Here is a 27,983-nt window from a genome sequence, read left to right as displayed (position 1 = left end):
TTGACCTTATTGAAAACAATAAAATGAAAAATAGGGAAGATACCAAAATACCCAACAAGAATATCCAAGATAATGAAACCAGAAGAGGAAAATAGTTTCCACAACAAGATGAATATGAAATATTGAGATAAAATCAGCTTAATCAAGGATCCAAAAGTTTACAAATTAGAGATACCTAGTCTTTGAACAGCATTTCAAGCCAAAAAAAAAAAAAAGTAACACAGAGCAGCCAGGCGTTTTCTCTTCTTTAAAGATGACAAGAGCTCAAGAGCCGAACTGTCTACACATTGAGCACGATGCCTCCTCATCAGGCGACTCAGAGTAGAACCAAAACAACTCACAAATGCTCCTCTAATGCTTTACCTCAGCTTCAGCCTTCTTCTGACTCTTCATCAGTAGAACTTTAAACATGCTATCTTGGATCAACTTATCTGTATGATTTTAAATGCGCCACCTATATCACAAAATTTTTTTATGATGTATTATAGCATCATTCCATAAACTGTATACTAAGATACAAAGAGTTCACACAGACCAATGAATTACAGGGAGCTTTAACAATGATGAATACACACAAGAATAATTGACTATTATTGCAAATGCAGACCTGCTATGTTATAACACCTTGTGTGAGAGTGCCAAATCAAGCAAAGCACAGCACTGAGATGTTAGCATTCACTCGTGAACTATTGCTAGTCCAATTATGATTGTAACAGAAGACACAATAGGCATTAGCCTCCCCAAAAGCTTATGAAATGTAGATCAAATATGTATGAGCAACTACAAGAATCACAAACAAAAGTGACTTACGCTCTGCTACAAAGCAAACAAAATTATGCACCATAAATTTGCACATATTCTCCAATAACAAAAAGCAATTTGGATCTACATAGAGGGGATTTTGTTGGATCTATACTGATATATGTGCCCGTGCTCATCACATTTGATTTATTCAAAAATTTGAGCCCAAACTTCGCACACTTGATTTTATGGATATTTATTTATATAATACACGGGATTTATGTACACACCAATTATAGCAACTGTGAATTCCCGTAAAATAAATCTATATATGAATATTAAGGCCTAAGGATATTCATATCAACAGAGAAATATGGCAGGGTTATGAACAAGTCCAAGAAAGCAGAAGAGAGCGGGTTAGATTCATATAATTCCATAAGAAATAAAATCCATGCCTACGTACTTGGATGACTACTGACACAATGGACACACAACTTGCTTCCACAGTTCACATTCATTGCACAAACATATAAGTTAACAAGGGCATCAAGATCTTTGCTCCATCAAGAGGATTATAATCAAACAGCCATGTCCATTTTCAAAGGTTTGGGCATGTTCATGATGTTTTCTAGTATCAAGCATGTGAACATGTGTTGTTGTGCGAACTAGTGCAAAAACTTAATAAGATGTTAGTACTAGTATTGAGTAGTTTCAAAAAAAAAAAAAGAAACTGCACAATTTTGAGGGAAGTGACTATAATTGCAAAATGAGCACAGTGACGAGATTAAGGGCAAATGAGTCCACTACAAGAAAAGGGCTAGAGAAACCATTGCTATTCTCAAAAACTTCATCGTTGATTTAATTAACGACAGTCAGCAACAGTCACAAGTTGCCGTTAAATATGGCAACATAGTATTGAAATCAATTGTAATAATTTAAACTAACATGAATTACTGCATTCAAAATTAACCACAATCAGTTCATAATCCTCAACAATCACAAATTTAAAATGGTATTGCAATTAGAAGTTTAAAAACAAAAATTTTTAAATGTAGAAATAAAGATTTCACTTTTATTAGTCACAACAGTTTTCTTATGGCTTAAATGCTAGCGTGTCCATAATTTATTGCTACAGTTAGTACTTTTGTCATATTACGTACTAAAATTTTGATTTAAATGATATTACCTCTTTACTCTTTATAATACACAGGGATAGAAGGTAAATGAAAACCATAGCGATTATTGTTAACCCCCCGTAGAAAAATATTTCTTCTTATAATTTATAGTAAATGACAACTAATGATAAAATGATTACTCCAGGTGACGCAAAATCTCTGGTCTCATATAATGGACTACAGATTCATTTATTAGAATAAACAACACTTCAAGAAAAGCAATCAGACAAACCCACCTGAGATAAAAATCTAGAAAGAGACAACCCACGCAGAGAAGTTCTATCAACTGCATCCTTATAAGGAGCTTCATCCAAGGACTAAAATTACATACTAATAAAAACCAAGGAATACCAGAAAGGAAAAAGGAAAAGTTACTAAAATTCATTATGCTAAATTGTGCAAAAGGTAAGAGGACCAAGTTCCAAATGCTGGCATAATATGTTGTTCCATCTATCACCATCCATGTGCAAATCAATGTTAAACATACACCATTCACTCCAGAAAACAAAAATGTACGCAAACAAACAGATCACATGAATTCATACCATTCTAAGGTTGAATAGATTTATTACAGAAAACATATCAAGAAACCATGCAGTTTGAGGTTCAAGAGTATTTGATATCTGAAGAGAAGGGGGACAAAAATAACAAAAAAATAAAATTTATAGATTATATTTACCTTTCTGGTGCAGTTAAAAATAGATCTTCAAGCTCATTTTCCCAAAGAACTCCATCCTATAAAAGCACAAAAGAAGTAATAGGCGTAAAGATAGCAGCATTGAATGTTTGATAGTCTATTGGAAAGCCTGGAGCTGGTGAGAGTTTAAAACAAAACCAATTTTATGTTGGCGTCTAGCTTGCTATTTTAAACTCATGATTGTGGTAAAGAAATTTAATTAGCTATGTTCTTAAGAAATCATCAACTGATTTCTCAGTTGTAACGTATACATATTTTAAATTATGTACTACTGAATGTAGTCTACCATATAATGCAATTGAAAGCTCTTATGAACGCAAAACGTCCAACTCCAAAAGCAATGCCCTAAAACTCCATGACATAATTTCACAGATCAACTTTTGGTTCATGCACTATAAAGATTTGAGTACTGAACATGGGAACTTAACACAGTATAGTAGTTGTCATAAATTTCCAATTTAATTGTCATTTTAGGAGGTGTCATCATTGCAGAAGTAATTTTCCTCTTTATGAAAAAAGAAACAGAATGAATTGGTTTTACAAAATTTTAACAGCCTAACATATACTCCATCCTTCCTACTCTAAGTGACACATTTTCCTTTACATTTCTAAATATAGAAACATCACTCTTTCTACTTTTTCCATCTCTCTTACTTTATTCTCTCCATTGTACTCACAGTCTCACAGAATAACACTACATAAAATCCCGCGCCGAATTAGAATTGCTCCACTTAGATTTGGAAAGAGGGAGTACAATATGTCCAACCAGCTACCAGGAGGTCAGAGCTTGTAACACTTATAGACAGTTTTTTGGCAAAGCACTTATAACTAGTTTTACTAGTGATTGAAAAGAAGTTGAGTTTCAAAACAATAGGCAAATAAAGGCAATTATGTGCCAGAAACAAAATTATCTTCAAGAAATATATTGTTCAACTTGTTCTTTAGTGATTCTTCCTTTTCCTTTTTCAGTAGATAGGTACATTTGTTTGATTTATGGTTCAAAAATCAAAACAAGACTAAACTAGCACATAAGTTATACTCCTAGTAAATGACCTTTACTGAGGGGAGTAGTATATCAATTATACAGAGAGACATATGGGTCAATGAAGTAAACTGCCCATTCTAAAAGACTAGTAAAACAGTAATGAGATAGACATACTTCATCATCATCGAATGTGCTGAAGATTCCCTTTAGAAACTCTACTGCTTGCTTCACTATATATTCAACACTCTGCAAGCTTATGAGCATAAAACAAGGATAAAGTAAATGCTTACAGAGGTCAACTATTAGAAAGATAATGGAATGATATACTTGTCATGTTGTACATCAACTCAAAACATATGCCACCATCAAATAATTTTAATTAATAACTACTTAATTCATTACTGTGTTTGGACTTCATTGATAAGAGGCTGAAGATAAAGAAACATATATCATACATTTAATTTGTTTAAACTTTTATGGGCTGTTCTCTACCTGTATACCAGTACCACACATTACTATACGTCATCAAACAGTTTAAATATTTATTCATATCTTTAATCTGAAAAAACTAAAATTTAAGGATCTTCCACCAACTCGGCATCCAGCTACAGGCACTTCACCCACTAAGATTTTTTGTTAATTCAAATAAATATTATCACAGTCATATTGCTCAAGGAATAGAGACACGCCTGGCAATCACCTGATCTGGGGACTTGGGAAAGGATAAATAATCATCCCCAAGTTTTAGCACATCATTGTATCCGAACTTTCTCAAAACAGTCCATGTGGTCTCAATTCGTCCTCTCTCTATAAAAAGAGCGTGAAGAAAAAGAAACCCTGCAAAGGTAAGACCAAGTTCCTTCACCCCTTCAGGCAACTTTTCTCACCTAAGTAAAAGAGAAATGAAGCACTTCACCTAAGTAAAAGAAATTAGATAGAGTTAAAGAAATGCAAAGTACAAAACTTTATCATCAAGTTTTAGATAAGAAGAAAAATAAAAAATACCTGGAATTCATTTAGCTTGTCATCATTGAGAGCACCATCCATATCAAGATCACAAAGAAAAATATCCTATTAAGCGCTCTCATGCATCATGGTCTTAAACCTTGGGTTTCTTGATCAAACAGAGGTGTTGTAGAGCGAAGGATGGCCTTTTGAGCAAAGTAGAACACTTCTTGGATCTAAAACAATTTATAAAGACTTCAGTTATCTGAAAAATCTCATTCTCTAGGGAATTACAAATGGAAGTCATAAAGCAGGTTAAACATTGTGTTAAACCTGGAGCATATTAGCTGCAGTACATTCTATGCAAGTTTAATCTCCCGAAACTGCTCCATAAGAGGCAACATTTCAACACTCAAATTGTGCTCTTCATCTCACCTATCGAGCTAGCAACCAGCCACAATTACCGGGGCTCTGATCTAAGCAAACCCAATCAATAAGTAAATGAGTTCAAATAAAACACCGACAAACACCGATACAACACAACACAAAAAAGATCAATTTCCTCAGCATATATCAGTTGCAAATGGTCAATAAACATCCATAGCTGCACATGCATTTCAGGTACCATACAAATGAACCTTTTAAGGGAGTGAAGTTGTGGGCAGTTAACAAAGAAAAAAGGCAGTTTCTATAATATTGGTTCAGGTCAAACTCTTGATTTTTGAAACCAAACTCAAACGGATTCTCTTATTAGCTAATTTCTGAATTGTGTGCTACTAAGAAAAAAAAATCAGCAGGATAATTGAGCTCACTCACTTTCCAGTTAGTTGTGCAGCAATCAGTTGTTCAATCCCCCTGACCAGCTCATACAAAATACTAGGGTAGGTAACAATACATCTCGCTGAACAAACATTCAGTTATTTATACATCTTCAACGACAGAGGCCTTTGCATTACCAGCAAGAACAGCATATTTTCTTCACCTTCTAAATTAATTAATTAAGATGGAAAAGGATACAAGAAAAAATAACTCACACGTATTACAAAAGTTTAAACCAATTATTTCATGCAATAACAGCACAATACCAAACAATTTGAACCACTAACCTTCGAAGCCCATGGAGCCAGAATGTACTGAGGCAATTCAGTGTCGGAGGCTGATCGCATGCATAAGTCAACAGTACACGCGCTTCAATTCCTCAGCAAGCTCCCCTTTATAGTCCAAACTGCATTGATAGATCAATGAATCAGTCAATCAATTACTATATGCGAGTGGCAAAGATATGGCAAGTTTCACCAAATTAAATCTGCATTTAATAAAGTTGTGTCCACCAAATTCTTCTTTTTTTCCATTTTGGGAGGTTCACAATTTAAAAACTCATTTACTTTTTTCCATTTTTAGTAAGTGGACTCCAGACTTTACTAAATCACCATTACTCTAACATTCTGTTGAAAAGGTAAATGAATTAACTCAAACAGGGAGTAGTACTACTCATCCATTCACTACCACATACTAGAACAATGGAGCATTGTATGACTTGTAAAAGGGAATTAAAATATTCTTGAATTGGTAGAAGTGACAAGTTGATTTAGATTCTGCAAGAGTTGTTCAAACATAGCATATCTAATACTACTATTATAGTGCATAAATGGATGAAGGCAGAGATGGAAGAGTCAAGGGCCGGCATCTGGTTTAAAGTTCCACTGATGGAGTTCAAAAGTTTTAGGCTTGGGTTGATTGACAATTGCTTGGAGTTCAAAAGTTTAAAGCTCCTTCTTCTTCAACTTTTTTTTACAACAAGAGTCAAACACATGTGTGGGTTCAGGGTTGTACACGTAGACAGCCTTATCAATTTCCACAAACTCATAAGTTTGGTTTTCCTGCAAACGACGTTTCAATCATAAACAAACAAACAAATTTGATCATCAACAAATATACACGTATGTACCATACCATGATTCAGATCATAATTTTAAACATGTTAAGTGACAAATGAAAACCTGATAAAGCAGCAAAATAAGAGTACACCCTAATGTACCCTGATGAAAGTGCCACTAACATAATAAGCAGCCTCCCTACCCAAGTCCGTAGCTGCTTCAACTGAGGGCACACCAAATAGCACCATAACTGAACGGTATCTCCAAATATGACCTGTGAATTTAAGATTTCAATTATCAAAATACGAACATGATCTAAGAGACCTTGAAAACAAACTAGTGATTACAAGGAGTATATGATATAGAAAAAAAGGAATAGAGTGACATCCAAAGTTAAACAGTGAGTAAATGACCAGGAAGACAAATTACTAAAGACATTAGTATTCTTCTACATAACATGTTTTGTGCATATATATTGGTAAAAAAACAAAGGGGGAGATGATATGCGGTTCCTCTGGGACTATGTATCATAAGATAAAAGGGTTCGCCTAACACATAAACTAGCCCCTTCAGTATCATGTCTACACGTCAGAAGAAATTAGGAACTATTTAATCAGCTCCCAAAGAAGTCAAGTCAGATATACATTTAACTACTGTGGATTCCAAGGTTAGAAGTAATTTGCCAACTTCATGTTCAGTAAACCATATCCAATTTTCTAGCATAAAGAATGAACCTCACTCTATAGCACTATTACAGTTATGCATATCATCTTTGCTTCTTTCTTACTTCAAACAAGGAGCAATGCTTCCCTTAATTTGTACCAATGGTATTGCAATGAAGCAATTACCATTTAGGTGGCATGCGTCTTTTATGTTGTAAATGCAAAATTTAAGAAAGCAGTGTTGTAATTGCAACAATTGCAAAATAGTGTGAAAATTGCCAATTAGGGTAAACAATGATCAAACTAAGGGCATAATTAGTATATTCAGGGAGAAATAGAGAGTGAGAGCATTCTTAATTATGAAGAATAATTATACCTCTTAACTAGCTGATGAATATTTCATCAGATTGGATACATAATTCAGACATTTTTCTCATTTGTAGTTACTCACTGGTGCCCTTTGATATCGATCAGTAGTAGACGTCCCCAACATTCCCTGCATTCTATTTATAAGACACGAAGACTCTTAACTTGACTCAACTCTAACAGATAAATACTAGACTCCTACTCAAATAAAGACTCGTTTTGATAATAAATACCAAATAACTAAGGATACACAGGGAGTGCAGGGCAGGGAATGTACTTCGTCAGTGCGCGTTCCATCCATTAGTGCAGGGAAGTCCTCTATCAATTTATTAATCAGTGTATTTTGGTTTTGCACACAAACTTAATTGTAGTAAATTTTACACAATTTGATGTGGCTTGTAACAATTAGACTGGAAATAACAATGAATTATGCAGCCCAAAAGTTGTCTTAAGATTACTTTTCCTGAACAGAAGAAAAGTCCCTAACAAACTTGAAAAGAAATTTTCAATATGTTCTCAAATTTTTCTGGAACAAGTATACATGTTGCATAGTAAAATATGAAGATATCTATGAACAAAATATGTAACTGTAGTGAGTCTAAATTCAGATTTGAAAGGTAAAACATACAAGGTAGTAAAAAAAATAATTTACTTAAGTCCCTTCAAATCTGCCTTGGCCCTTCTACGAGCAGTCAAAATTGCAGGCATAATTCCCCCAGTTGAACGAATTTGACCCCACGATCCCATCACTGCCTCATAAAGAGAATGCATTTCGTGTGAGTCACAAGAAAACAGAGAGAGATGTAAAAGTATGCCTTATGATGTGCACAACTAATCTAGCTCATACATGCAAATTCATTAAGGCTCAGATTCATCCATAGCACATTATATCAAATTCGTTAAGGCTCAGATTCGTTAAGTTCTATCAACTGCATCCTTGTAAGGAGCTTCATTCAAGGACTTAAATTACATACAAAAACCAAGGAATACCAAACAGACAGAATAAAAAGTTGCTAAGACCAAGATCCAATTGCTGGCGAAAATATGTTGTTCCATCTATCACCACCCATGTGAAAATCATTCACTCCAGAAGACCAAATCGTACACACACAACCAGAGCAAATGGATCTTTACCATTCTAAGGTTCATTAGATTTATTACAGAAACCACATCAAGAAACCATGCAGTTTGAGGTTCAATATATTTGACATCTGAACAACAATAACAAAAAATAAAATTTATAGATTATGTTTACCCTTATAGTGCAGTTAAAAATAGATCTTCAAGCTCATTTTCCCGAAGAACTCCATCCTATAAAAGCAAAAAGGACAGGGATAAAGAAAGCAGTATCGAATGTTCGATAGTCTATTGGATGAATCTGAACATCTTTAGATTAGTCAAGCAAACGGAAGTGTCTATGAAGCAAGAGAATAATATCACCCTAATAAACAAATGAATGTAATATAGTTTGTCTAGGCCCTGAAAGCCTGGAGCTAGTGAGAGTTTAAATCAGAACCAATTTTATGTTGGCGTCTAGCTTGCTATTTTAACCTCATCATTATGGATTAGAAATTTAATGAGCTATGTTCTTAAGAAATCATCAACTGATTTATCAGTTATAACCTATACAGTACATATTTTAAATTATGTACTACTGAATGTACTCTGACATATAATTCAATTGAAAGTTCTTATGAATGCAAAAGGTCCAACTCGAACAGCAATTCCCTAAAACTCCATAATATCATTCCATAGATCAACTTTTGGAACATGCACTCAAAAGATTTGAGTGTGGAATATGGTAACTAACACAGTATAGTAGTTGTCATAAATTTCCAAATTACTTGTCATTTAGGAGGCATCATCGTTGCAGAAGTAGTTTTCCGCTTTATAAAAGAAGGAACAGAAATGAATTGGTTTAACAAAATTTTAACAGCATAACATATAGTACAATATGCTCACCAGCCACCAGGAGGTCAGTGCTTGAAACACTTATAGCCAGTTTTTTGGCAAAGCACTTTAACTAGTTTTACTAGAGATTAAAAAGAAGTTGAGTTTCAAAAACAAGGCAAATAAAGGCATTGATGTGCCAGAAGCAAAATTATCTACAAGAAATATACTGTTCAACTTGTTCTTTTGTGATTCTTCCTTTTTCCCTTTTCAGTAGATAGGTACATTTGTTTGATAATGGTTCAAATATTCTTAAGCCAGCAACGCAATGATTAAGTGTAACATATCTCAAATAAATGGCATGAAACATGACCCAAACATTGAAGCAAGACTAAACAAGCACATAAGTTACAGTAAATGACCTCTACTGAGGGGACTAAACAAGCACATCATAACGTATCTCGATTTAATAACTACTTAATTCATTACTGTGTTTGAACTTCATTGATATGAGGCTGAAGATAAAAGAAACATACATCATCCATTTATCGGGCTTTAACTTTGGGTTGTGCTCTACCTATATACCAGTACCACACATTGCTATACCTCATAATACAGTTTAAATATTATTCATGTCTTCAATCTGAAAAAAACTTATTTTAAAAATGAAAAAACTAAGATTTGAGGATCTTCCACCAACTCGGCATCCAGCTACAGATGCCACATCCACTAAGATTTTCTGTTAATTCAAAGAAATATTATCACAATCTTTGCTCAGTGAATTGAGACACGGCTGACAATCACCTGATCTGGGGACTTGGGAAAGGATAAATAATCAACCCCAAGTTTTAGCACATCATTGTACCTGAACTTTTTCAAAAGAGTCCATGTGGTATCGATTTGTCCTTTCTCTATAAAAAGAGCGTGAAGAAAAAGAAAACCTGTCAAGGTAAGACCAAGTTCCTTCAGCAGGTTGTAAAGGAGAACTGAAGCACTTCACCTAAGTAAAAGAAATTAGATAGAGTTAAAGAAATGTAAAGTAGAAAACTTATCATCAAGTTTTAGATATAAAGAAAAATAAAAATACTCAAAATTCATTTAGCTCGTCATCATTGAGAGCACCATCCATATCAAGATCACAAAGAAAAATATCCTTTTAAGCGCTCTCATGCATCATGGTCTTAAAGCTTGGGTTTCTTGATCAAACAGAGGTGTTGTAGAGTGAAGGATAGCCTTCTGAGCAAAGTAGAACACTTCTTGGATCTAAAACAATTTATGAAGACTTCAGTTATCTGAAAAATCTCATTTCTCTAGGGAATTTCAAATGGAAGTCATAAAGCAGGTCAAACATTATCTTAAACCTGGAGCATATTAGCTGCAGTACATTCTATGCAAGTCTAATCTCCCGAAACTGCTCCATAAGATGCATCATTTCAACACTCAAACTGTACTCTTCATCTCACCTATCGAGCTTGCAACCAGCCACAATTACCGGTGCTCTGATCTAAGCAAACCCAATCAACAAGTTCAAATAAAATAACGATGAACACCAATACAACACAACACAAAAAAGATCAATTTCCTCAGCATATATCAGTTGCAAATGGACAATAAACATCCATAGCTGCAAATGCATCTCAGGTACCAGACAAATGAACCTTTTAAGGCAGTTAACAAAGAAAAGAGGCAGTTTCTATAATACTAGGGTAGGTAACAATACATTGGTTCAGGTCAAACTCTTGATTTTTGAAACCAAACTCAAAACGGATTCTCTTATCAGCCAATTTTGAATTGTGCTAAGAGAAAAAATCAGCAGGATAATCGAGCTCACTCACTTTCCAGTTAGTTTTGCAGCGATCAGCTCATACAAAATACTAGGGTAGGTAATAATACATCTCGCTGAACAAACATTCAGCTATTTAAACATCTTCAACGACAGAGGCATTTGCATTACCAGCAAGAACAGCATATTTTCTTCACCTTCTAAATTAATTAATTAAGATGGAAAAGGATACGAGAAAAAATAACTCACACGTATTACAAAAGTTTAAACCAATTATTTTATCCAATAACAGTAAAATACCAAACAATTCGAACCTCAAACCTTCAAAGCCCATGGAGCCAGAATGTACTGAGGCGATTCAGTGTCGGATGCTGACCAGCATGCATAAGTAAACACTACAGCATTGACTGACGTGCTTCAATTCCTCAGCAAGCTTCCCTTTATACTCCAAACTACATTGACGGATCAATGAATCACTCAATCAACTATTATATGCGAGTGACAAAAATATGTGTGTGGCACGCACCTGCTGGAGGCGTCGACAATTATGATGATGGGGACATTACCGGGATAGTAATCTGATGGACGGGAGGAACTTCAGCGCAGAAGGACTCGGCTGCAGCGGCAGCGATGAGACTGAATTTTCCGGTGCTGAGGTCACCAATGACAGCGATTCAAAAGCCCGTGCAGGGGCTGGAGGTTGCATCGCCACCTTGCGTCTATTTGGCACTTGTTTTATGGGTTGATTTTGGTTATTAGGATCAGATTTTTTTACTCTAGTTTTAAATCTGCAATTGATAAAGTTGTGTCCACCAAATTCTTCTATTTTTTCCATTTTGGGAGGTTCACAATATAAAAACTCATTTACTTTTTTTCCATTTTTAGTAAGTGGACTCCAGACTTCACTAAATCACGATTACTCTTAACATTCTGTTGAAAAGGTAAATGAATTAACTCAAATATTCTTGAATTGGTAGACGAGACAGCATAATTCAGATAACAAGTTGAATTAGATTCTACAAGAGTTGTTCAAACATAGCATATCTAATACTACTATTATAGGGCATAAATGGATAAACGCAGTGATGGAAGAATCAAGGGCTGGCGTCTGGTTTAACCTTCCACTGATGGAGTTCGAAAGTGTGAAGTTTGGATCGACGGACAATTGCTTGGATGCTCACAGTAGCAGCTTCTTCTTCTCCGACTTTTTTTACAACAATAGTCAAAAACAATAGAATGCGTGGGGGGTGCACGGCGACAGCCTTAGCAACATCCACAAGCTTGTAAGTTTTGCTTTTCTGCAAAAATGTTTCAATCATAAACAAACAAACAAACAAATTTGATCATCAACAAACATATATACATGTATATATCATACCATGTCAACATTGATTTCATCAATTGCAAACTTTGCTGCCTCATACATTCCATCATAATCATTGGTGTAAGACAAGTCAACGGGGATGAAGCTCAGATAATGCATCAGCCAAGAAGGCACGCGCACATCCACATCAAAACCCTACATTATATCATTATCAATCAATCATACGAATCAATCATAATATTCGGATTGGATTGAATCTACTTACAAAGCTATTGCGGACTTGAGTGATGTATTTGAGAACGGTTTCACGGTCGTAAGGATCTTTTTCATCCTCCATTATCACATCATCATCGTTTTTACTTTCGATCTCCACCCCTGGCTCCCCCATATAAATTACAGGTTCAGCATCGTCAGTATCGTAATTTTCATCTTTCCACATAGGATCGTAATCCTCATCTTCGAATACCATCTTTTCTTTGTAGCGCTGAAGTAAACCGTATTTATCTTTGAATTCCTTTACCTGTCTCGTTTACTTTTCAACTGAACCACCACCGGAATCAAATTTCGCTATCTCGCCACCACAGACACCGGAATCGGCTTTCGCAATCTTGCCACCACAGCCACCGGAATCGATTTCCCCTGTTTCCTGAATCTCTCCTCTTTTCCGTTTACCACCTGTTTCTCCGATGTGGGAATTAGGGTTTTCCATGATTTTCAGGAGGAGAAAAGAAAACCGTAACTTTTATGTGGTGTACACGATAGTCTATGTGATGTACACGATAATTTTTATTCAAACACCACGACGACGACGACGACGACGACGACGACGACGACGAAAATAATAATAATAATAATAATAATAATAATAATAATAATAATAATAATAATAATAATAATAATAATAATAATAATAATAATAATCAAAACTATAGTGTACCAATTTTTAATATTCATGACTAAGTTGATTGAATTATTTATCACACATATAGTATTAGATAATATGTGGAGTAGTTTATTTTAGAAAAAATAACTAAAACAATTTACAAATGAATTCCGTAATTTTTATAATTTGAAATTTTTAAAATGAACTAAAATGAATTTCGTATAATCCAAAAAGGATAGTTTTATGGTTCAACGCTAGGAATTATTTTGACATTGATCATATCCATAGTATATTAATTGTATTGTCCGATCCCATGATTTTTAAATCCTGAATACGCCGTTGTCCATGCTTATGGTAAAGTGTTTTCTCTTGCTACCCAATTTATAATTTTTAAAAATGCACCGTCATATAAAAGAATATATAGTAGCTGGTATAATTTTAAGAAATGCATCATGATGAAATATTTTGAGAGTATAAGTTCTCCTAGTTCACCATTCGGAAACTGGAAAAAAGAAATATACATTTAAAAGCTACTACTAAAAAAATAATAATTCTTAAAATTATACTATTATTTTTTTGTTTTTTAAATTCTTATTAATTTTCCCATTTAATGAAATATTTTAACCAAACATAATTGAAATCATATTAGTTTCTTAGGGCAATATTCGTGCAGACAAATAGGGATGTCAATCGGGCTAACCCGTTCGGGTTCGGGCCAGCCTCGCCGGGCTATTTGGGTGCGGGACATTTAGGTTATGGATTTTTCAGGTCATAAATTTTCAACCCTAATCCTAATCCGTCGGGTTTTGGGCTAACCCATCGGGCTATTCGGGCCTAAAAGCTTTCGAAAATAATCTCTTGTATCAAAATTTTCTTCTATAAATTGATTTTAAATTTTAGATACTTTTTACTTTTTGGTTTAGAATGATATAAAATCTTCAAATTTTCATAGTTTTCTTCAATAATACTTGAAAAGAAGCCTTTCATCTCGATCAACTACAATATAAATTAAAGCTTGTGTTCGTGTCATTATTATGGCATTGTTCGTAACTAATTCTTTATGAAAATTAAAAATCATATCTTACATGAATCATTATTAAAATGATAAATATATTAAGATTTTGATGGGTTAGTTCTTAATTTTGTCTTGATTGGCTTTGGTAGTGGTAAGACACTAGTGGCAGCAGATGATGGGACATGAAAGCTCATATTGTGGGAATGGAAAAGTGTAGAATGAAGATTGAATAAGACTAATGATTGTGTAGAATGAAGATTGGGGATTCAAAAATATAAAAAACCCCTAAAACTTAATATTTTATAAGTAAAACTCACAACCCATCGGGCCGACCCGCAACCCGTTCGGACCGACCCATTTAACCCGCCAACCCATTCGGGCCAACCCGTTTAATCCGTTTTGTATTCGAGTAATAAAATTACAGCCGTAACCCGCTCATATTACCGGGTTGTTCGGGCCGACCCATGAATTTCAGGTTGAATTGACATCCCTACATACAAATAGGATCTTAATTTCATGTGCCCCGATATGATTATCATTCCACAAGATTATTATCTAAAAAGAATCAAAATAAAATAGTAAAAATAGAAGTGCGGCGATGGTTGACATTTTGAAAGAAAAAGCAAGAAATGATTTTCCATTTACCCTAAGGGCCTGTTCATTTTACACAATATGGGTTTGTCAGATTAAAATCTAAGCCAGAATTGGCACTGTTCATAAATGAAAAATTGAAAGTAATTAGGGTGTTCATGTTTTAACGAAATAAACCAAGAAATGTTACGGCGGAAATTATTATTTTAATCTCACATGGGTTATGAGACCATAATACCCCCGACTCAAATTCTGGAGAAACCAAAATTATTGAGCGGCAAATACTCCAAAATTTGGTGCCTAGACGTCCCGCCAAACCAAAATTATTGAGCGGCAAATACTCCAAATTTGATTGCATTTGGCTGGAAATAAAAGAGGCGCCCATCTACACTGCAGAAACCACACTCATCGAAGAACAATGCAATCGACACAGCGACGGGGTAAAGGTATGCCCGACCTTCTGAATTGATTGTGGGTGTTTTTGCTTAACCTCGACTTTCATTCTGTGAATTGATTGTGGGTCTGTGAATTTGCAAATGTGCATAGTGTATGTTATCTTTCAATTAGACAATGTGAAATTGCTTCCTATAGATCTTGCGAGTTCTGAATGTTTGTTCGTTTGTGGTAGAGTAGTTGTTCGATACGCTGCGTACATGAAAGCATGGTCTGAATTTTGTGCACGAAAGCATAATTTGCTCATCTTGTTGTAGGTATTTGTAGTGAAGGAACACGCCCTTCGGGAGGTCGCTCTACCAGCCTCGGCACTGACTGTATGTATTGTCTATCTAATTGTCTTGCTTTAAAGGTCTATGTGTGGGATTATTGCTACTGCCCTGCTGTATTAGAGTCGACATTGTTCCTATTGTGTTTTTTCATTTGTAGATGAAACTCCTTATCGCAAGTTTCGAAAGGGAGACCGAACTCGCCGGATGTGGGTTGCTAAGGAGGAGGAAATACTAGCGGCAACGTTGATGGAACTCGTGGCTAGGGGCTGGAAATCGGACAACGGTTTCAGATCGGGGTATCTAACTAAGATTGAGGATAGTATCCGTGAGGAGTTCCCCAACTCTGACTTGAAAGGCCAACCTCATATAACTTCAAAGATCGGTGCGTGGAAAAAAAGTTATGGTCTCTTAAGAAACATTCTGTCTCGAAGTGGGGTCGGTTTCAACAACGATGGTCAATACAAAATTGATTGCAGTGATGATCAGTGGGATCAAATTGTTGCGGTACTGAACAACTTATATTCCATTTTCTTACATATTGCTACTCTGTTTTGTTTAAAATAAGTAGTACGCCTCAACTCCTAATCTCATGGTGGAACTCCTAACTTTGATGTGTATACAGGCAGACAATGAGACGAAGTTAATGCGCACAAAGTCGTGGCCACTGTATGACACTTGGAAATTCATCTTCAGCAAAGATCGCGCATCGGGGGGTGGTGCTGAAAACATTGACGCGGCAGCAGCTCGCTTGCGGGCACAAATGCCGTCTGGGAGTGAATGCAATGAAAACGACTATTATCCATCCTTTGAGGATTTTATCCCCAACCCAAACACTCCTGTGGGTGACACTGACTTCCACGACACTAGCTCTGGAAATGTTGGCAAACAAACATCGACTTCCGGAACAAGCCCAAAGAAACGCAAAAAGGTGTCACGCGATGGTGAACTAATGGAGTTTCTTGGCAACCTTCATGCTGAAACAAATACCAGATTGGAGAAGATCTCCAACAGGATAGGGTATGAGTTCGACATGGCCAAGGCAAGAGAAGAGGTGTTTGCTAAGCTAGGTACTGTCGAAGGGCTTACACTTGATCAAACTTATGATTTGTGCAACATCTTGGGAGACAAACCTCAACGACTTGAAGTGTTCAATGGGATGCCCACCAATGCAAGACTTGGGTATCTCCTACGCCTGATTCAGTACGAGCGTGGTGCCGTTTGAATGGGTTATGGTGCTGTTTTTTGGCTTATTATATATCTAGCTATCAAGCATAGTTTGTCTAGTATTTTGGCGTTGCTTGTGAACGGTTTCGTACTTAGCTTTTGGTTTGTTTAGGCACCTGATAACTGCAAAGTCCTGTAGCTCGGTTTTGTGGGTAAGCAGTGACTAAATTATGTTCCTTCTAATGGACAAATGTTTGTTTATGTTAGACGTTTATTCAATCTGAATATCGCCAAAAAATGTTGCTATGTTAATTTCTGTGCGAGGGGGTACACTTTATACCTTCAAGGAGCTAGGTGTTTTAAGTAAATAGATCCATATGGAACCAATTTTTCAGTCAATAGTCCATCATGTGTTAACCGGATAAGCAAAACATCAATAAGGATTATCATAGAGCAGAAGATCAAACGATTACATACATAGTTATATCATAATGAAGCAAATTCATAATACATTGCAACCACATTAGCTTCTGGTCATACATTACAAACTACTAGAGTTGAAGCTAAATTACAAAATACTAAACTTCATGTAAAGGGGAGGTAGGGTGCAACAAAAAGGGTAGTCCAAAGTTGGGATACAGAAAACTTCACACACCTCCTAATGTGCTAGATATAGCTACCTTCCAAACCATAAAGCAGAGTCTAGTTATGGCTTTTTAACCTTATGCGGATACCACCCAATTGGAGAGTTTGAACCGCATGAGCTTCCAAGGGGAGACTTTGTGGTTGACGAACCCGCACGCTGATTGGCTAGTGGTGCTGGTTTTGGCAACATTCTATCCTTCTCGGCACGAGTTCGCAACTGCCCATCTCGATCAACGTCAATGATGTAGACCCCTGGGTGGTTCATGGACTCCTGATCAATGGGATCCACGGGCTCGTCGAACAACTTTCTACGTACTCTTGGACCAAGGAAAACGTTTGGAGAGTTCACCTCGTCCTCATTGTCAACGAGTTTGGTGATGTTCATTTCGTCAGCAGGGAGTACATCTGTGGTGTCCGATATGACCACAACGTCCGGCACTTCTTCCACCTTCACATCATCCATCCCAAATAGACATGCAAGGCTCGCATACATGGGCTCTTCTTTGTAGAAATAAGCTCCCGCAAAGCTGTTGACCTGCATGAAAAAGAGAAGAGATTAGAAATATTATGGTTAACGACAATAAGTAACAGATTTCAAAGCCGGAGACATACCTTCAAGATCGAGTCCCATGATTCATCTGGTGCGAGTACTGCCTTCGCCTCCATACTCCACCACGCACCACTTATGCGTGTTACAGCCTTGAAAGTCCTGTACCGTTTATGGAGTATCTCGACCCTCTCCTTAAGGTCGACTTCCTCAAAGACCACACCCGTCTCGTTCCTTAACTTATCTGCAGCGGCGTGGAGAAACCATGAAGGAAAAAATAGCTTATCCCAGTCGGTCTGTGTCTTGAGGCTGATAAGGCACTCCACAAGTATCCGATCAAATGAATGAGACCATGGAGCTTTGTATAAGAAAGTCTCTTATGAAGGGATATTCATGGTTGGGGGTCAAACGTATGAGGGGAGCTAGTGTGTGTGTGTGGTAATCCAAGAACCATAAGGATGGCATCAATAGTATGACTGGGATTAATGGTGATTGACATATATCTAACCATGATCATCATTACATTGACAGCTTCCTCAATTTATGGTGATTTTCTCGCACAATAATCTATACACGGTTTACATTTTGTGAGCCAACTTTTTGCATTCCCCCATTGAAGACAGTGTACCTCTCTCAAGTGAGTAGGTTTGTAATAAATTAATCTAGAGAGTAACTCCAATAAATGGTGGTGGGAGATAATGTACAATATCTATTGAGCATATTGTTAAAAGAGGGAACTTCTTTTTTGGTCTACGAACTTTGCCAAAGTATCATTTTAGATCCGTGAACTTTGAAAATATCATTTGAGGTCCATCAACTATGAGATAATATCATTTGAAGTACTCTTTCACTATTTCCAAGTTTTTCTAGACGAAAATATCCTCAATACCTTAAAGGGTATATATTTTTAATAAACATATCATATACTCATATTTTTTATAAATATCTTTACAATATATTTTTGACGATTTTTCTAAATATAATTTTATCATATTGTGACATGCAAGTTAAATTGCTTCTTCAATTATTTATATTAAAGAATTTTAAAATTGAATATAGAACTTCTTTAATAATAAAAAATTGAATAAGGATTATTTCTTGCATGTCACAAAATTAAGTGATAATATTGAAGGTCAAATTATATTTAGAAAATTCATCAAAAATATATAGTAAAGATATTTATAAAAAATATGAGTATATCAAAAGTTTATTAAAAATATATACCCTTAAAATGATACCTTGGCAAAGTTCGTGGACAAAAAATAATGTTCCCTCTTGTTAAAATACACAGTCTTCAAAAGAGAATGGTTGTGGTCACAAATTCAAAATAATACAAACATAGTTGCTAACAAACATATTGATAATGAAGACATTGAGCATATTGTTAAACTACACATGCTTCAAAAGAAAATGGTTCTAGTGCCATTGTCAAAATAATTCTTACATATTGCTAACAAAATATAACAAAAGTTTAATGTAGCTTCGAATTTATGCCAACTTCCCAATCAGAAAGCCAATTAGGACCAAACTCAACCCAGTGAACACAATAATAACATTGGCCTTGGTGTTCACAACTTCAAAGCCGGAGACACAAGATGAGCAGTTGGCTTCCTTGGACGAAGCATCAGTCGACTCTGCTGGTTTCATTGGAGTGTCGAGAATATCTCGGTCAGCTTGAATGAGATAAGAAGCATATGTCGCCTCTGCGGGTTTCTCTGGAATGTCGAGATTATCTCGGTCAGCTTGGACGGTATAAGAAGCATCAGTTGCCTCTGTTGGTTTCACTGGAGTATCGAGATTATATCGGGCAGCTTGGACTGTAGAGCTAGTACAAACTTCCACGGCCACCTTGTCATACCATTTGAAAGATCCGGCATGATTCCCATTTAGTGGACACTTCAAATAATGTCGACCGGGATTCATAGCCCTCTCACTGGCACGCTTTAACACCATTTTACCAGAACCACATACACATTCTGGAATATCGCTCATCTTGATCATAGTGCTGAAAGAAGATGCATAGATATATGAAAATGAAGAACCAAAAACAAATCAACAAATAGAAAATGAAGAACCAAAAACAAATCAGCAAAGAGAAAATGAAGAACAAAAAATAAATCAGCAAATTGTATCAAAGCTAAAGCATCGATGTCAACAGATGACAAAAGAAGAGAGGAGTCATTCAATTTTCTAGTTCAAGACAAAGACCAAAGCTAAATTATATAGCAGCACAACCGATACTTTTGGTCTAGAAGTTATTCCACATTTCTAATGCTATGCTATCCCTCAAATCAGTCCACTCTGATGACGGTTCCACGCAATCCACATAGTCTAGTCCAATGTTATCTTCCTCAACAGCGGTGCTAACTCCGTCTAGTTCAATTTCGGCAGGATCGATTTCCATCTCACGCCTAATAAAGTTATGGAGGAGAAAACATGCCATAATCAGACGAATTTGCGTTTTAATGGGATAAAAGGAGGCACTCCGCAGAATTCCCCACCGCATTTTTAATACTCCAAAAGCTCGTTCGATAACATTTCTTGCCTTCGTGTGTCTCATGTTGAAAATTTCTTTTGTGTTCTGCGGCATCTCGGTGCCTGGCCCCCATTCCTTCAAATGATACCTAACCCCCTTGTAAGGAGTTAGAAAGCCACTGCTGTTTGCGTAAGCATTATCGCACAGATAGTAACACCCTGTATTTAAGTACCCAATTTTTAGTTTTGTAATACCACCTTGAGTTGAAAATATATAGTTTCAAGAAGTTGTACTATACCTTGTGGCACTTTCAGCCCACCCTCACGCGATACGGCGTCCCGTAATACATGAGAATCACCGGCTGACCCCTCCCAGCCAGGGAGCAAATACACGAACTGCATGTTACGGTCACACACCGCAAGTGTGTTTGTCGCTATCTGCCCTTTCCTGGATCTATACCTAGGTTTGTCCTCGTTGCTAACCAAAACATTAATGTGGGTGCCGTCAAGAGCACCTAGGCATCCCTACAGTAATAAAATAAATAATGTGTGTGGCAATTAGAAAAGGCAGGGAACTCATGAGGGCGAAACAATTGATATTTTCAACAACAAAGAGACGGTCTTACCTTGAACCATTTCCATCTATGATCCGTGCAATCATTTGGCCCTGGTTTTGGCTTCGAAAGCAGTATAGAATGGAGGCTAAGCACAGCAGCCAGGACGTTATGTACACATCGCGATACAGTTCCCCCCGATCGCCAAAAGTTTTGGCTAACAACACGGTTCTTTTTATGGTGCGCAAGTATAGACAGAAATATAGCAGTCTGTTCTTCAATTCCTAGACTTTTCTTGATTGTGAGACCACCACGACCAGAAAATATACGACACAGCCTTGCGAATGTGTTACGATCCATTCGTAAATTGGCAATGCAAGCCGCATCAGTCCAGTGTACCAGACGATCCAAGTTCTTCAATTGTATTGGCATCTTTCGGATCACACTGCGCCGACGTGCACGCTCCACAACCCGACGTCTTTGCCAAGTAGAACCAGCGCACATGTATTCATGTATAATGGCAGTGGTTTCTACGCGATATATAACCATAATGTCCTCCAACAACATGCTTAGATTCATATAATTTGTAGTGAAGGTTGTCATCTTCACTACACAACCGGATTCAGCGGAGTATGTAAAGTTAAATGAACACATGATAAACATCGATGTCTCAAGTAAACATACTAACGAAAGGCGATGCATACCAACAACATATAATCAAAAAAATTTAACAAACACATGTATAAAAATAAATGAAACTCGCCAGTAGATAAAAAACACACCGAATACAATATAGCTGTTCGTCGACCCTGCTATCGCTGCAATCTAGTTGTAGTGTACAAGTTTTCCGATCCAACCTGTCAGATTCATAAACAAACACGCCGAAGAGCGTCAGAAAATGGATTACAAGTCTTCAATTGAAGAAGGAGGGTGACCGAATATAGGCTCACCGGCGATACCTACCACATTGTATCACACAATCGACAGTGCACGCCGTATGACTATGTCGCCTTTCAACAATTCCAGATTTTGATAGTTCGGCCACAAAGTGTGGTGTAATTTGTATACTGATTCAAATTGGGGAAATTAGGGTTCTCCCGATTTTGTAGTGTGAGGAAATATCAGAATGGGTTGGGGAACCGATTTTGTTATGTTTTCGAGATGTCAATGGGCAAAATAGTAAATGGAACTCTATTTCTAGGCACAATCTTCAAAGCAGAATTGAAAAACCACGTTCTGAAAGAGATTTGATTTAAGGGTAATACTTAGCCCAACAGTGCGGGCCGTCTATTTCTGAGCAGGCTCTCCGGAAATAACCATTGAAACATGAACATCATTTAAGCCCATGAATTGACCCTATTTCTCACCATAACTGGGAACTTAAACACCCCCTAAGAGTGTCCACAGTGGGAGGGCCGCGGCCCTTTGCTCGGAGTCGGTCTAGGTACGGCCCTCACTACCCAGGCGAGGAGGAGTGGTGACCCAGGGGGTGGATGAGAGAAAGCCGAGCTCTCGGCCAGGCCGAGGCCCTTGGGCGCGAGGCGTGGCTCGTCACTGCAGGGGCCGAGAACCGCGGCCCTCCCCCTTTTTGATTTTTTTTTCAAATTTTTTTTATAAATATTACTTCCTCCCTTTTTTTATCATTCTCAATTCTAAACCCTAATTGCAATCTCTATCATTTTCAAACTCTAAAAAATGCAAGGTGGAGATGATTTTCCTGGCAATGGAGACTTGGGATTTGGCAACTTTTCATCTTCCCAACCGTGGAGATCGATTCCCACCCCACCCTCCAAACCACCTGTGGAGTCCGCAATCGCGCCGCCGTGGCAACAGACGGTCCAACACCTGAGTCAGTCCTCCTCTCATCAGCAGAGGAACGTGGGTCGTCCCCAATCGGGGTTCGGCGACTACCGGCCCAATATGGACGCGATCAACAACCCTTTCAGCAATTCTAATCCTCCCAATTCCAATACACCCAATCTCCTCTATCTGAATCTATCACGTGGGAACAACTTATGGGGACACCACAGAGACCTCGACATCCGGTACTGCGGATATGGGGAGAAGAGGCGGTGGTGGTGGGAGAGGCGCTGGCGGCGGCGGGCGAAACGGCGGCGCGGGTGGGCGGCAAAGCCAAGGCAGTGGGCGAGGCGCCGGCCGCGACGGAGAGTAGGGGACCGGTGGAGGCGGCGGGCGAAGTGGTGGGCGAGGCGGTGGAGGCGGACGCGGTGGAGGTGGAGGTGGAGGTGGCGGCGGAGGCCGGCGGGCAACCTTCTACAGCAATGAAGAATCACTTGTTGTAGCCAGAGCCTGGGAGGCGGTCATGACGGATTCTATAATCGGTACGGATCAGACCGACGTTTGCTTCTGGAAGCGCGTTCTAGAAGTGTACAATGGATTCAAACCAGATGGGAGCGTCGAGCGTACACATAGCCAGATCCGGAAGAAGTTCGGAAGGATTACTAAAGCGTTGAAGAGGTTCAGTGGCTTATACGAGACCCAACTCCGCCTTGCTGAGAGCGGCCGCAACGAAGCCGGCGTACGAGCGTTGTCTTTTCAGTTGTTCAATACTGAAAAGTGGCCCAAGTTTACCTACTGGGACGAATACCTCGTTCTGCGTGACTGCCTGAAATTCAGGCCTCATCGACCAGGAGCCTGTCCCTGGGCCGAAGTGTCACGTGCCTTCAACCTGAATGACGATGCTTCGGAGGAGGAGGCCCCCTCCACACTCTCGCGGCGCCCAAGTCCGCAAGGCAAGCGTGCCGCAATCTAGGAAGCTAGAACTGGCTCCCAATTCTCCGCTGCGAGTGCTACAGCAGTGCCCTCAACACCGAGGGCGACGTTGGCTCATACCCTAGTGGTACTGATGATAAAGCAACTTCGGGATAGCTTGGCCTTGTACGAGAAGTCGACTGATGCGGAGACCAAGAGATTCTACTACGACCTCATTATTCGACTGAGGTCGAAGTTGGGGTGGGGCGAAGGGTTGCAAACGAGCGATGCCAGCGGCAGTGGGGGTGGTGCAAGCAGCAGTGGTGGCGGTGGAGGCGGCGGCGGTGAAGAAGATGTGATGGATTCCGATGACGACACCGAGTAGTCGGGCGGTGGCGTCATTTTTTATTTTTTTTTAAATTTCGTTGTATAATTTTACCCTATCTATAATACGATGAAAATTTGGTTTCAATATGTCCTTGTAATTTTTAAAGGATGCATTTTTTTTAAAGTATGCATTTTTTAATTATTATAGGCATGTAATTTTTATTCTAGTAATATTAAAATATAACAAAAATGTATGAAAATAATTTTAATTTTTGAAATATAACAAAAAATGATGGCCCGGAGAATCACCATTATAGTGGTCAAGTATTCATGGGCAAGGCCAAATTTATTGGGCATGTCCAAGAGGGCCACCATCGTGGACACTCTAAGATATGTCACAAATATATGTCACCAATTTTCCTACTAGCATCACTACATTTATGTTCATTTTTAGATATTTACATATACCATCCATGTCGATTCTACTATCATCGAATTCACAATTCCTACTAGCATCACTACATTTATGTTCATTTTAGATATTTACATATACCATCCAGGTCGATTCTACTATCATCGAATTCACAATTTTTGATAGGACAAATACGCTCAATACGAATAGGTAGATATAAATAATCGAACATTGTAAATAAAATTAACGAATAAAAATATATTACTAGGAGTATGTAAGTACTACTACTATATTGCAGGATTAACTCGTTGAACCATTTTAATTGCATTACCACCTTCTTGAATTTTTGTATTTTAATATGTACTACAACTTTAAAATAGAAAATAATCTACTAATGTACTACGCTTGAGTTTTTACGTATTATTTGTCGCACAATACGTATCTCAAATTAAAAGTTAAAGAATAATATGTTACTCGGGCTATATGCACGTCATAAAACTTGTTCGGTGATTAACAACTAGTCGAATACTCCTAAGTTTCAATTTTAATTGAAATTGAAGAGAGATATAGATCACGCGTAGAGCTTTATTAATAAAAAATAAATCGAATACGCCTAAGTTTCAATTTTAATTGAAATTAAAGAGAGACATAGATCACGAGTAGAACTATATTTATAGATGACATGATGTTTTATTCTGACCCATTTTTATTTTATTTTGGATTGTCCACAAAATTAAACACATAACTTGCTATTTTTTATGATGACTTTTTGGATAAAATATTCAAATAGATAAATGTTCAAATAAAATAATGTGAAAAATAGTTTAGGCCCAAAGATAAGGGCAAGAAAGAAACAGAGAGTCGCATTTATAACGAATTCTCACTCTACACCAAACCAACCTCACCCAAGGGGAAGAAATTAATTCGATCTCATTTATTAGATCATCTGTACATTTAAAGTGTCAATGTTTATAATCTATATAGCATTAAAAATAAAATTAATAATATCATTAAACATCTAAAAATTAACATAAATAAAAATGGCATAATTTAAAATAAAAAAAAATACTAATATACATAAATTATAATACAAAACGAAAACAATGAAAAATAAATGATTTTAAAACAAAAAAATACTATTGAAAAAAAAAATTATACTCCATAACTGAATTTGATTTTATAAGTATAAGAAAAATAAAAATACATACAAAAAATAATTTCCTGTTGTTTAAAAAACATGAACTGCCACCAAAATTCAACTTTAAGCATTAACACATTTCTTTTTATTATTCAAATATTGATTATATAAATATGATATTAAAAAAATGGTGAGTTGTGTGGAATCACTAATTCAAACCGCCATGATTTCGCGTGCCAGACTTTAATTGCTTAGCAAAATATTTGTGGACGAACTTACGAAATATATGTGTAATGCCAAATTATGCTTATTTATATTCATGCAACTTCCTTTTCTGTGCCTAACTCCTTGAATGCGGACTTAATAATATGTTCGTTGTCTTTTTTCAGAGGCATATGCATCAATTATATCATGATCTTGAGATTAATACAAAGTTATCACTCTTTGAACTTTTTAATAATACGTATGACTTTAGTTTGTACATTTAGCGATTTATCGCCTTCACTAAATCCCATTTATTATAGTGATAATTTTTTAATTTATTCATCCTTAAAGAAAGAACTACATTGAAAATGTAATTTGAGTAGAACTTTTTATAAAGAAACCATGAATTAGGATGCACGCAAAGAACATATAAAATATTCGAAGTCACAAAATAGTGTTACAAAGAAAAACAGAATTAAAGAAGCAAAAGTGTTAGCAATAAAAAGAAAAGAAAAACTTATCTCATATAATATGGTCTAATTTTAAGCAATTTTATACATTCGCATAAATATGCACAATCCTTTTAGGTGGCGTAACTCCGGATTATTTATTAGAAACAAATATTAGTTGAATCGCGTTGAATGATAATAGTATCTGTTAGGTTATAAAGTCATAATTACTCAAAAATCTCATAATCTATGGAAATTCATGAGGGCATATGTTTAGCAAATAATTAAGGAAAAATATATTTCATCTGTCCCATAAAATATGTTACACTTAGGGATGACACATGATTTTAAGAGGTTAATTTTGTTTGTGTGTTGAGTGAAAATATTGTTTTTATATTAATGTAAGAGATAATCTTTTTTTTCCAAAAGTAGAAAAATGTGACATCTTTTGTGAGATAAATTAAAAAAAATGTGACATTTATTATGAGACGGAAGGAATATCAATAAGAGTACATGAATCAGAGCACATGAGAGTTTAATTTAATTAAAGGGAAAAGGCATGATCCGCCCTAAGCCCCTAACCTATTGTGATTTCCCCAATGTAATTATCACTAATTAAACATTGCTAACTAAATAAGCACATGCATATTTAGGTAGTAGCATGCATTTATGATCGAGGAGCTAATTAATATAGTCAAACTAATTGCTTTATTTACAATTTACAAAACCAGACAAATAAATGCTAGTTACATGCATTCGTCACTCATCCAATCCTAAAATCCTTTTGAATATATTTCATTTAGTTCATGCAATAAGTCGTATATTTTTAGACCATCCTACTATAAGTGCTATTTTCTTTAATGTCAAAAAACATACTGTATCTATATCTTATTTTATCATATGTCTCCTATTTTTTTTTTCTATACTATCTTTATGTGTGCCCAATATTCTAAAAATTACTTTTTCATTCTATTTATTAAATTAGTATTAAAACAATTTCAGAAAAGCTATTTATCACAATATTTAAATGAGTGAACTACAAAAATAATTCATGGACTATGCGTTTATCTCGCAAATGAACCCTTAACTTTAAAAATATCCCCATGCAACCCTGGACTAAGGGTTTATCTCGAAAATGGTCATTTTTCACTATTTCGTGACGAAAATACCCTTTTGGTGGGTTTTAGGGGGTTTGGGCAATTTGATCTTTTTACATTTTAAATCTGATATTATTTCAAAATTATCATTCTTCTTTCCTTTTGTCATCCTTCACTTTGTTTCTTTATTTCAATATTAGATTTAATTTTATAAAATTAAATTTTAAATTTCAATTTTTAAATATCAATAAATTTTTTTAATTATTAAAATTACTATTAAATAACAAATTAATAGTTTTAATCCATATTTAATAGTGTCTAATATTTAATCAATAAGGTACGGTGACACATTAGTTTTAATCATATATATATATATATAGATATATATATATATAGATATATATATGGGTGCATTATAATGATAACCCCAATTTGTGTGATAACCCTATACCTAAATCTCCACCACACATTTTTAAAATATATGGTCTAGATTTAATCTAACAAAACTATCATTTTATCAAATAAAACTATCATTTTCGGATATATTAAGGGCAAAATTGTCATTTCGTTTTAAAATTTGGTGGGAATGAAGGAAACTTG

The 27,983-nt window shown here is 36.3% G+C and overlaps 2 protein-coding genes and 1 long non-coding RNA gene across 4 annotated transcripts; all 3 read right to left on the bottom strand.

Annotated features, from left to right (window-relative positions):
- Positions 1-115: 115 nt before the first annotated feature.
- Positions 116-10,650, bottom strand: LOC125222473. Its single transcript, XR_007176564.1, has 12 exons — positions 10,204-10,650; positions 8,704-8,759; positions 8,101-8,197; positions 7,459-7,578; positions 6,544-6,694; positions 5,650-5,768; positions 4,877-5,019; positions 4,604-4,779; positions 4,299-4,514; positions 3,773-3,851; positions 2,596-2,651; positions 116-454 (listed from the first exon to the last, which is right to left on the bottom strand). It is a non-coding gene; the product is annotated as an uncharacterized LOC125222473 (long non-coding RNA).
- Positions 10,651-12,071: 1,421 nt separating this feature from the next.
- Positions 12,072-13,211, bottom strand: LOC125222472. Of its 2 annotated transcripts, XM_048125111.1 has the most exons (4): positions 12,966-13,211; positions 12,711-12,820; positions 12,500-12,640; positions 12,072-12,419 (listed from the first exon to the last, which is right to left on the bottom strand). In XM_048125111.1, the coding sequence occupies exons 2-4, from the start codon at positions 12,780-12,782 to the stop codon at positions 12,216-12,218; spliced, it is 417 nt and encodes a 138-aa protein (XP_047981068.1). In that variant the 5' UTR covers positions 12,783-12,820; positions 12,966-13,211; the 3' UTR covers positions 12,072-12,215. The 2 variants fall into 2 exon arrangements, with proteins under 2 accessions (XP_047981068.1, XP_047981067.1); XM_048125110.1 differs by having other exon boundaries at positions 12,711-13,211.
- Positions 13,212-20,263: 7,052 nt separating this feature from the next.
- Positions 20,264-21,611, bottom strand: LOC125220796 (putative nuclease HARBI1). The gene is made up of 3 exons (XM_048122933.1): positions 21,117-21,611; positions 20,790-21,015; positions 20,264-20,709 (listed from the first exon to the last, which is right to left on the bottom strand). The coding sequence occupies exons 1-3, from the start codon at positions 21,609-21,611 to the stop codon at positions 20,264-20,266; spliced, it is 1,167 nt and encodes a 388-aa protein (XP_047978890.1).
- Between the last annotated feature and the right edge of the window lie 6,372 nt (positions 21,612-27,983).

This window comes from Salvia hispanica, chromosome 4, assembly GCF_023119035.1.
Source record: "Salvia hispanica cultivar TCC Black 2014 chromosome 4, UniMelb_Shisp_WGS_1.0, whole genome shotgun sequence".
In the NCBI taxonomy this organism is placed as follows: Eukaryota; Viridiplantae; Streptophyta; class Magnoliopsida; order Lamiales; family Lamiaceae; genus Salvia; species Salvia hispanica.
The sequence above is the reverse complement of the archived record's forward strand: the minus strand, read 5'-3'. Positions and strand labels throughout refer to the sequence as shown.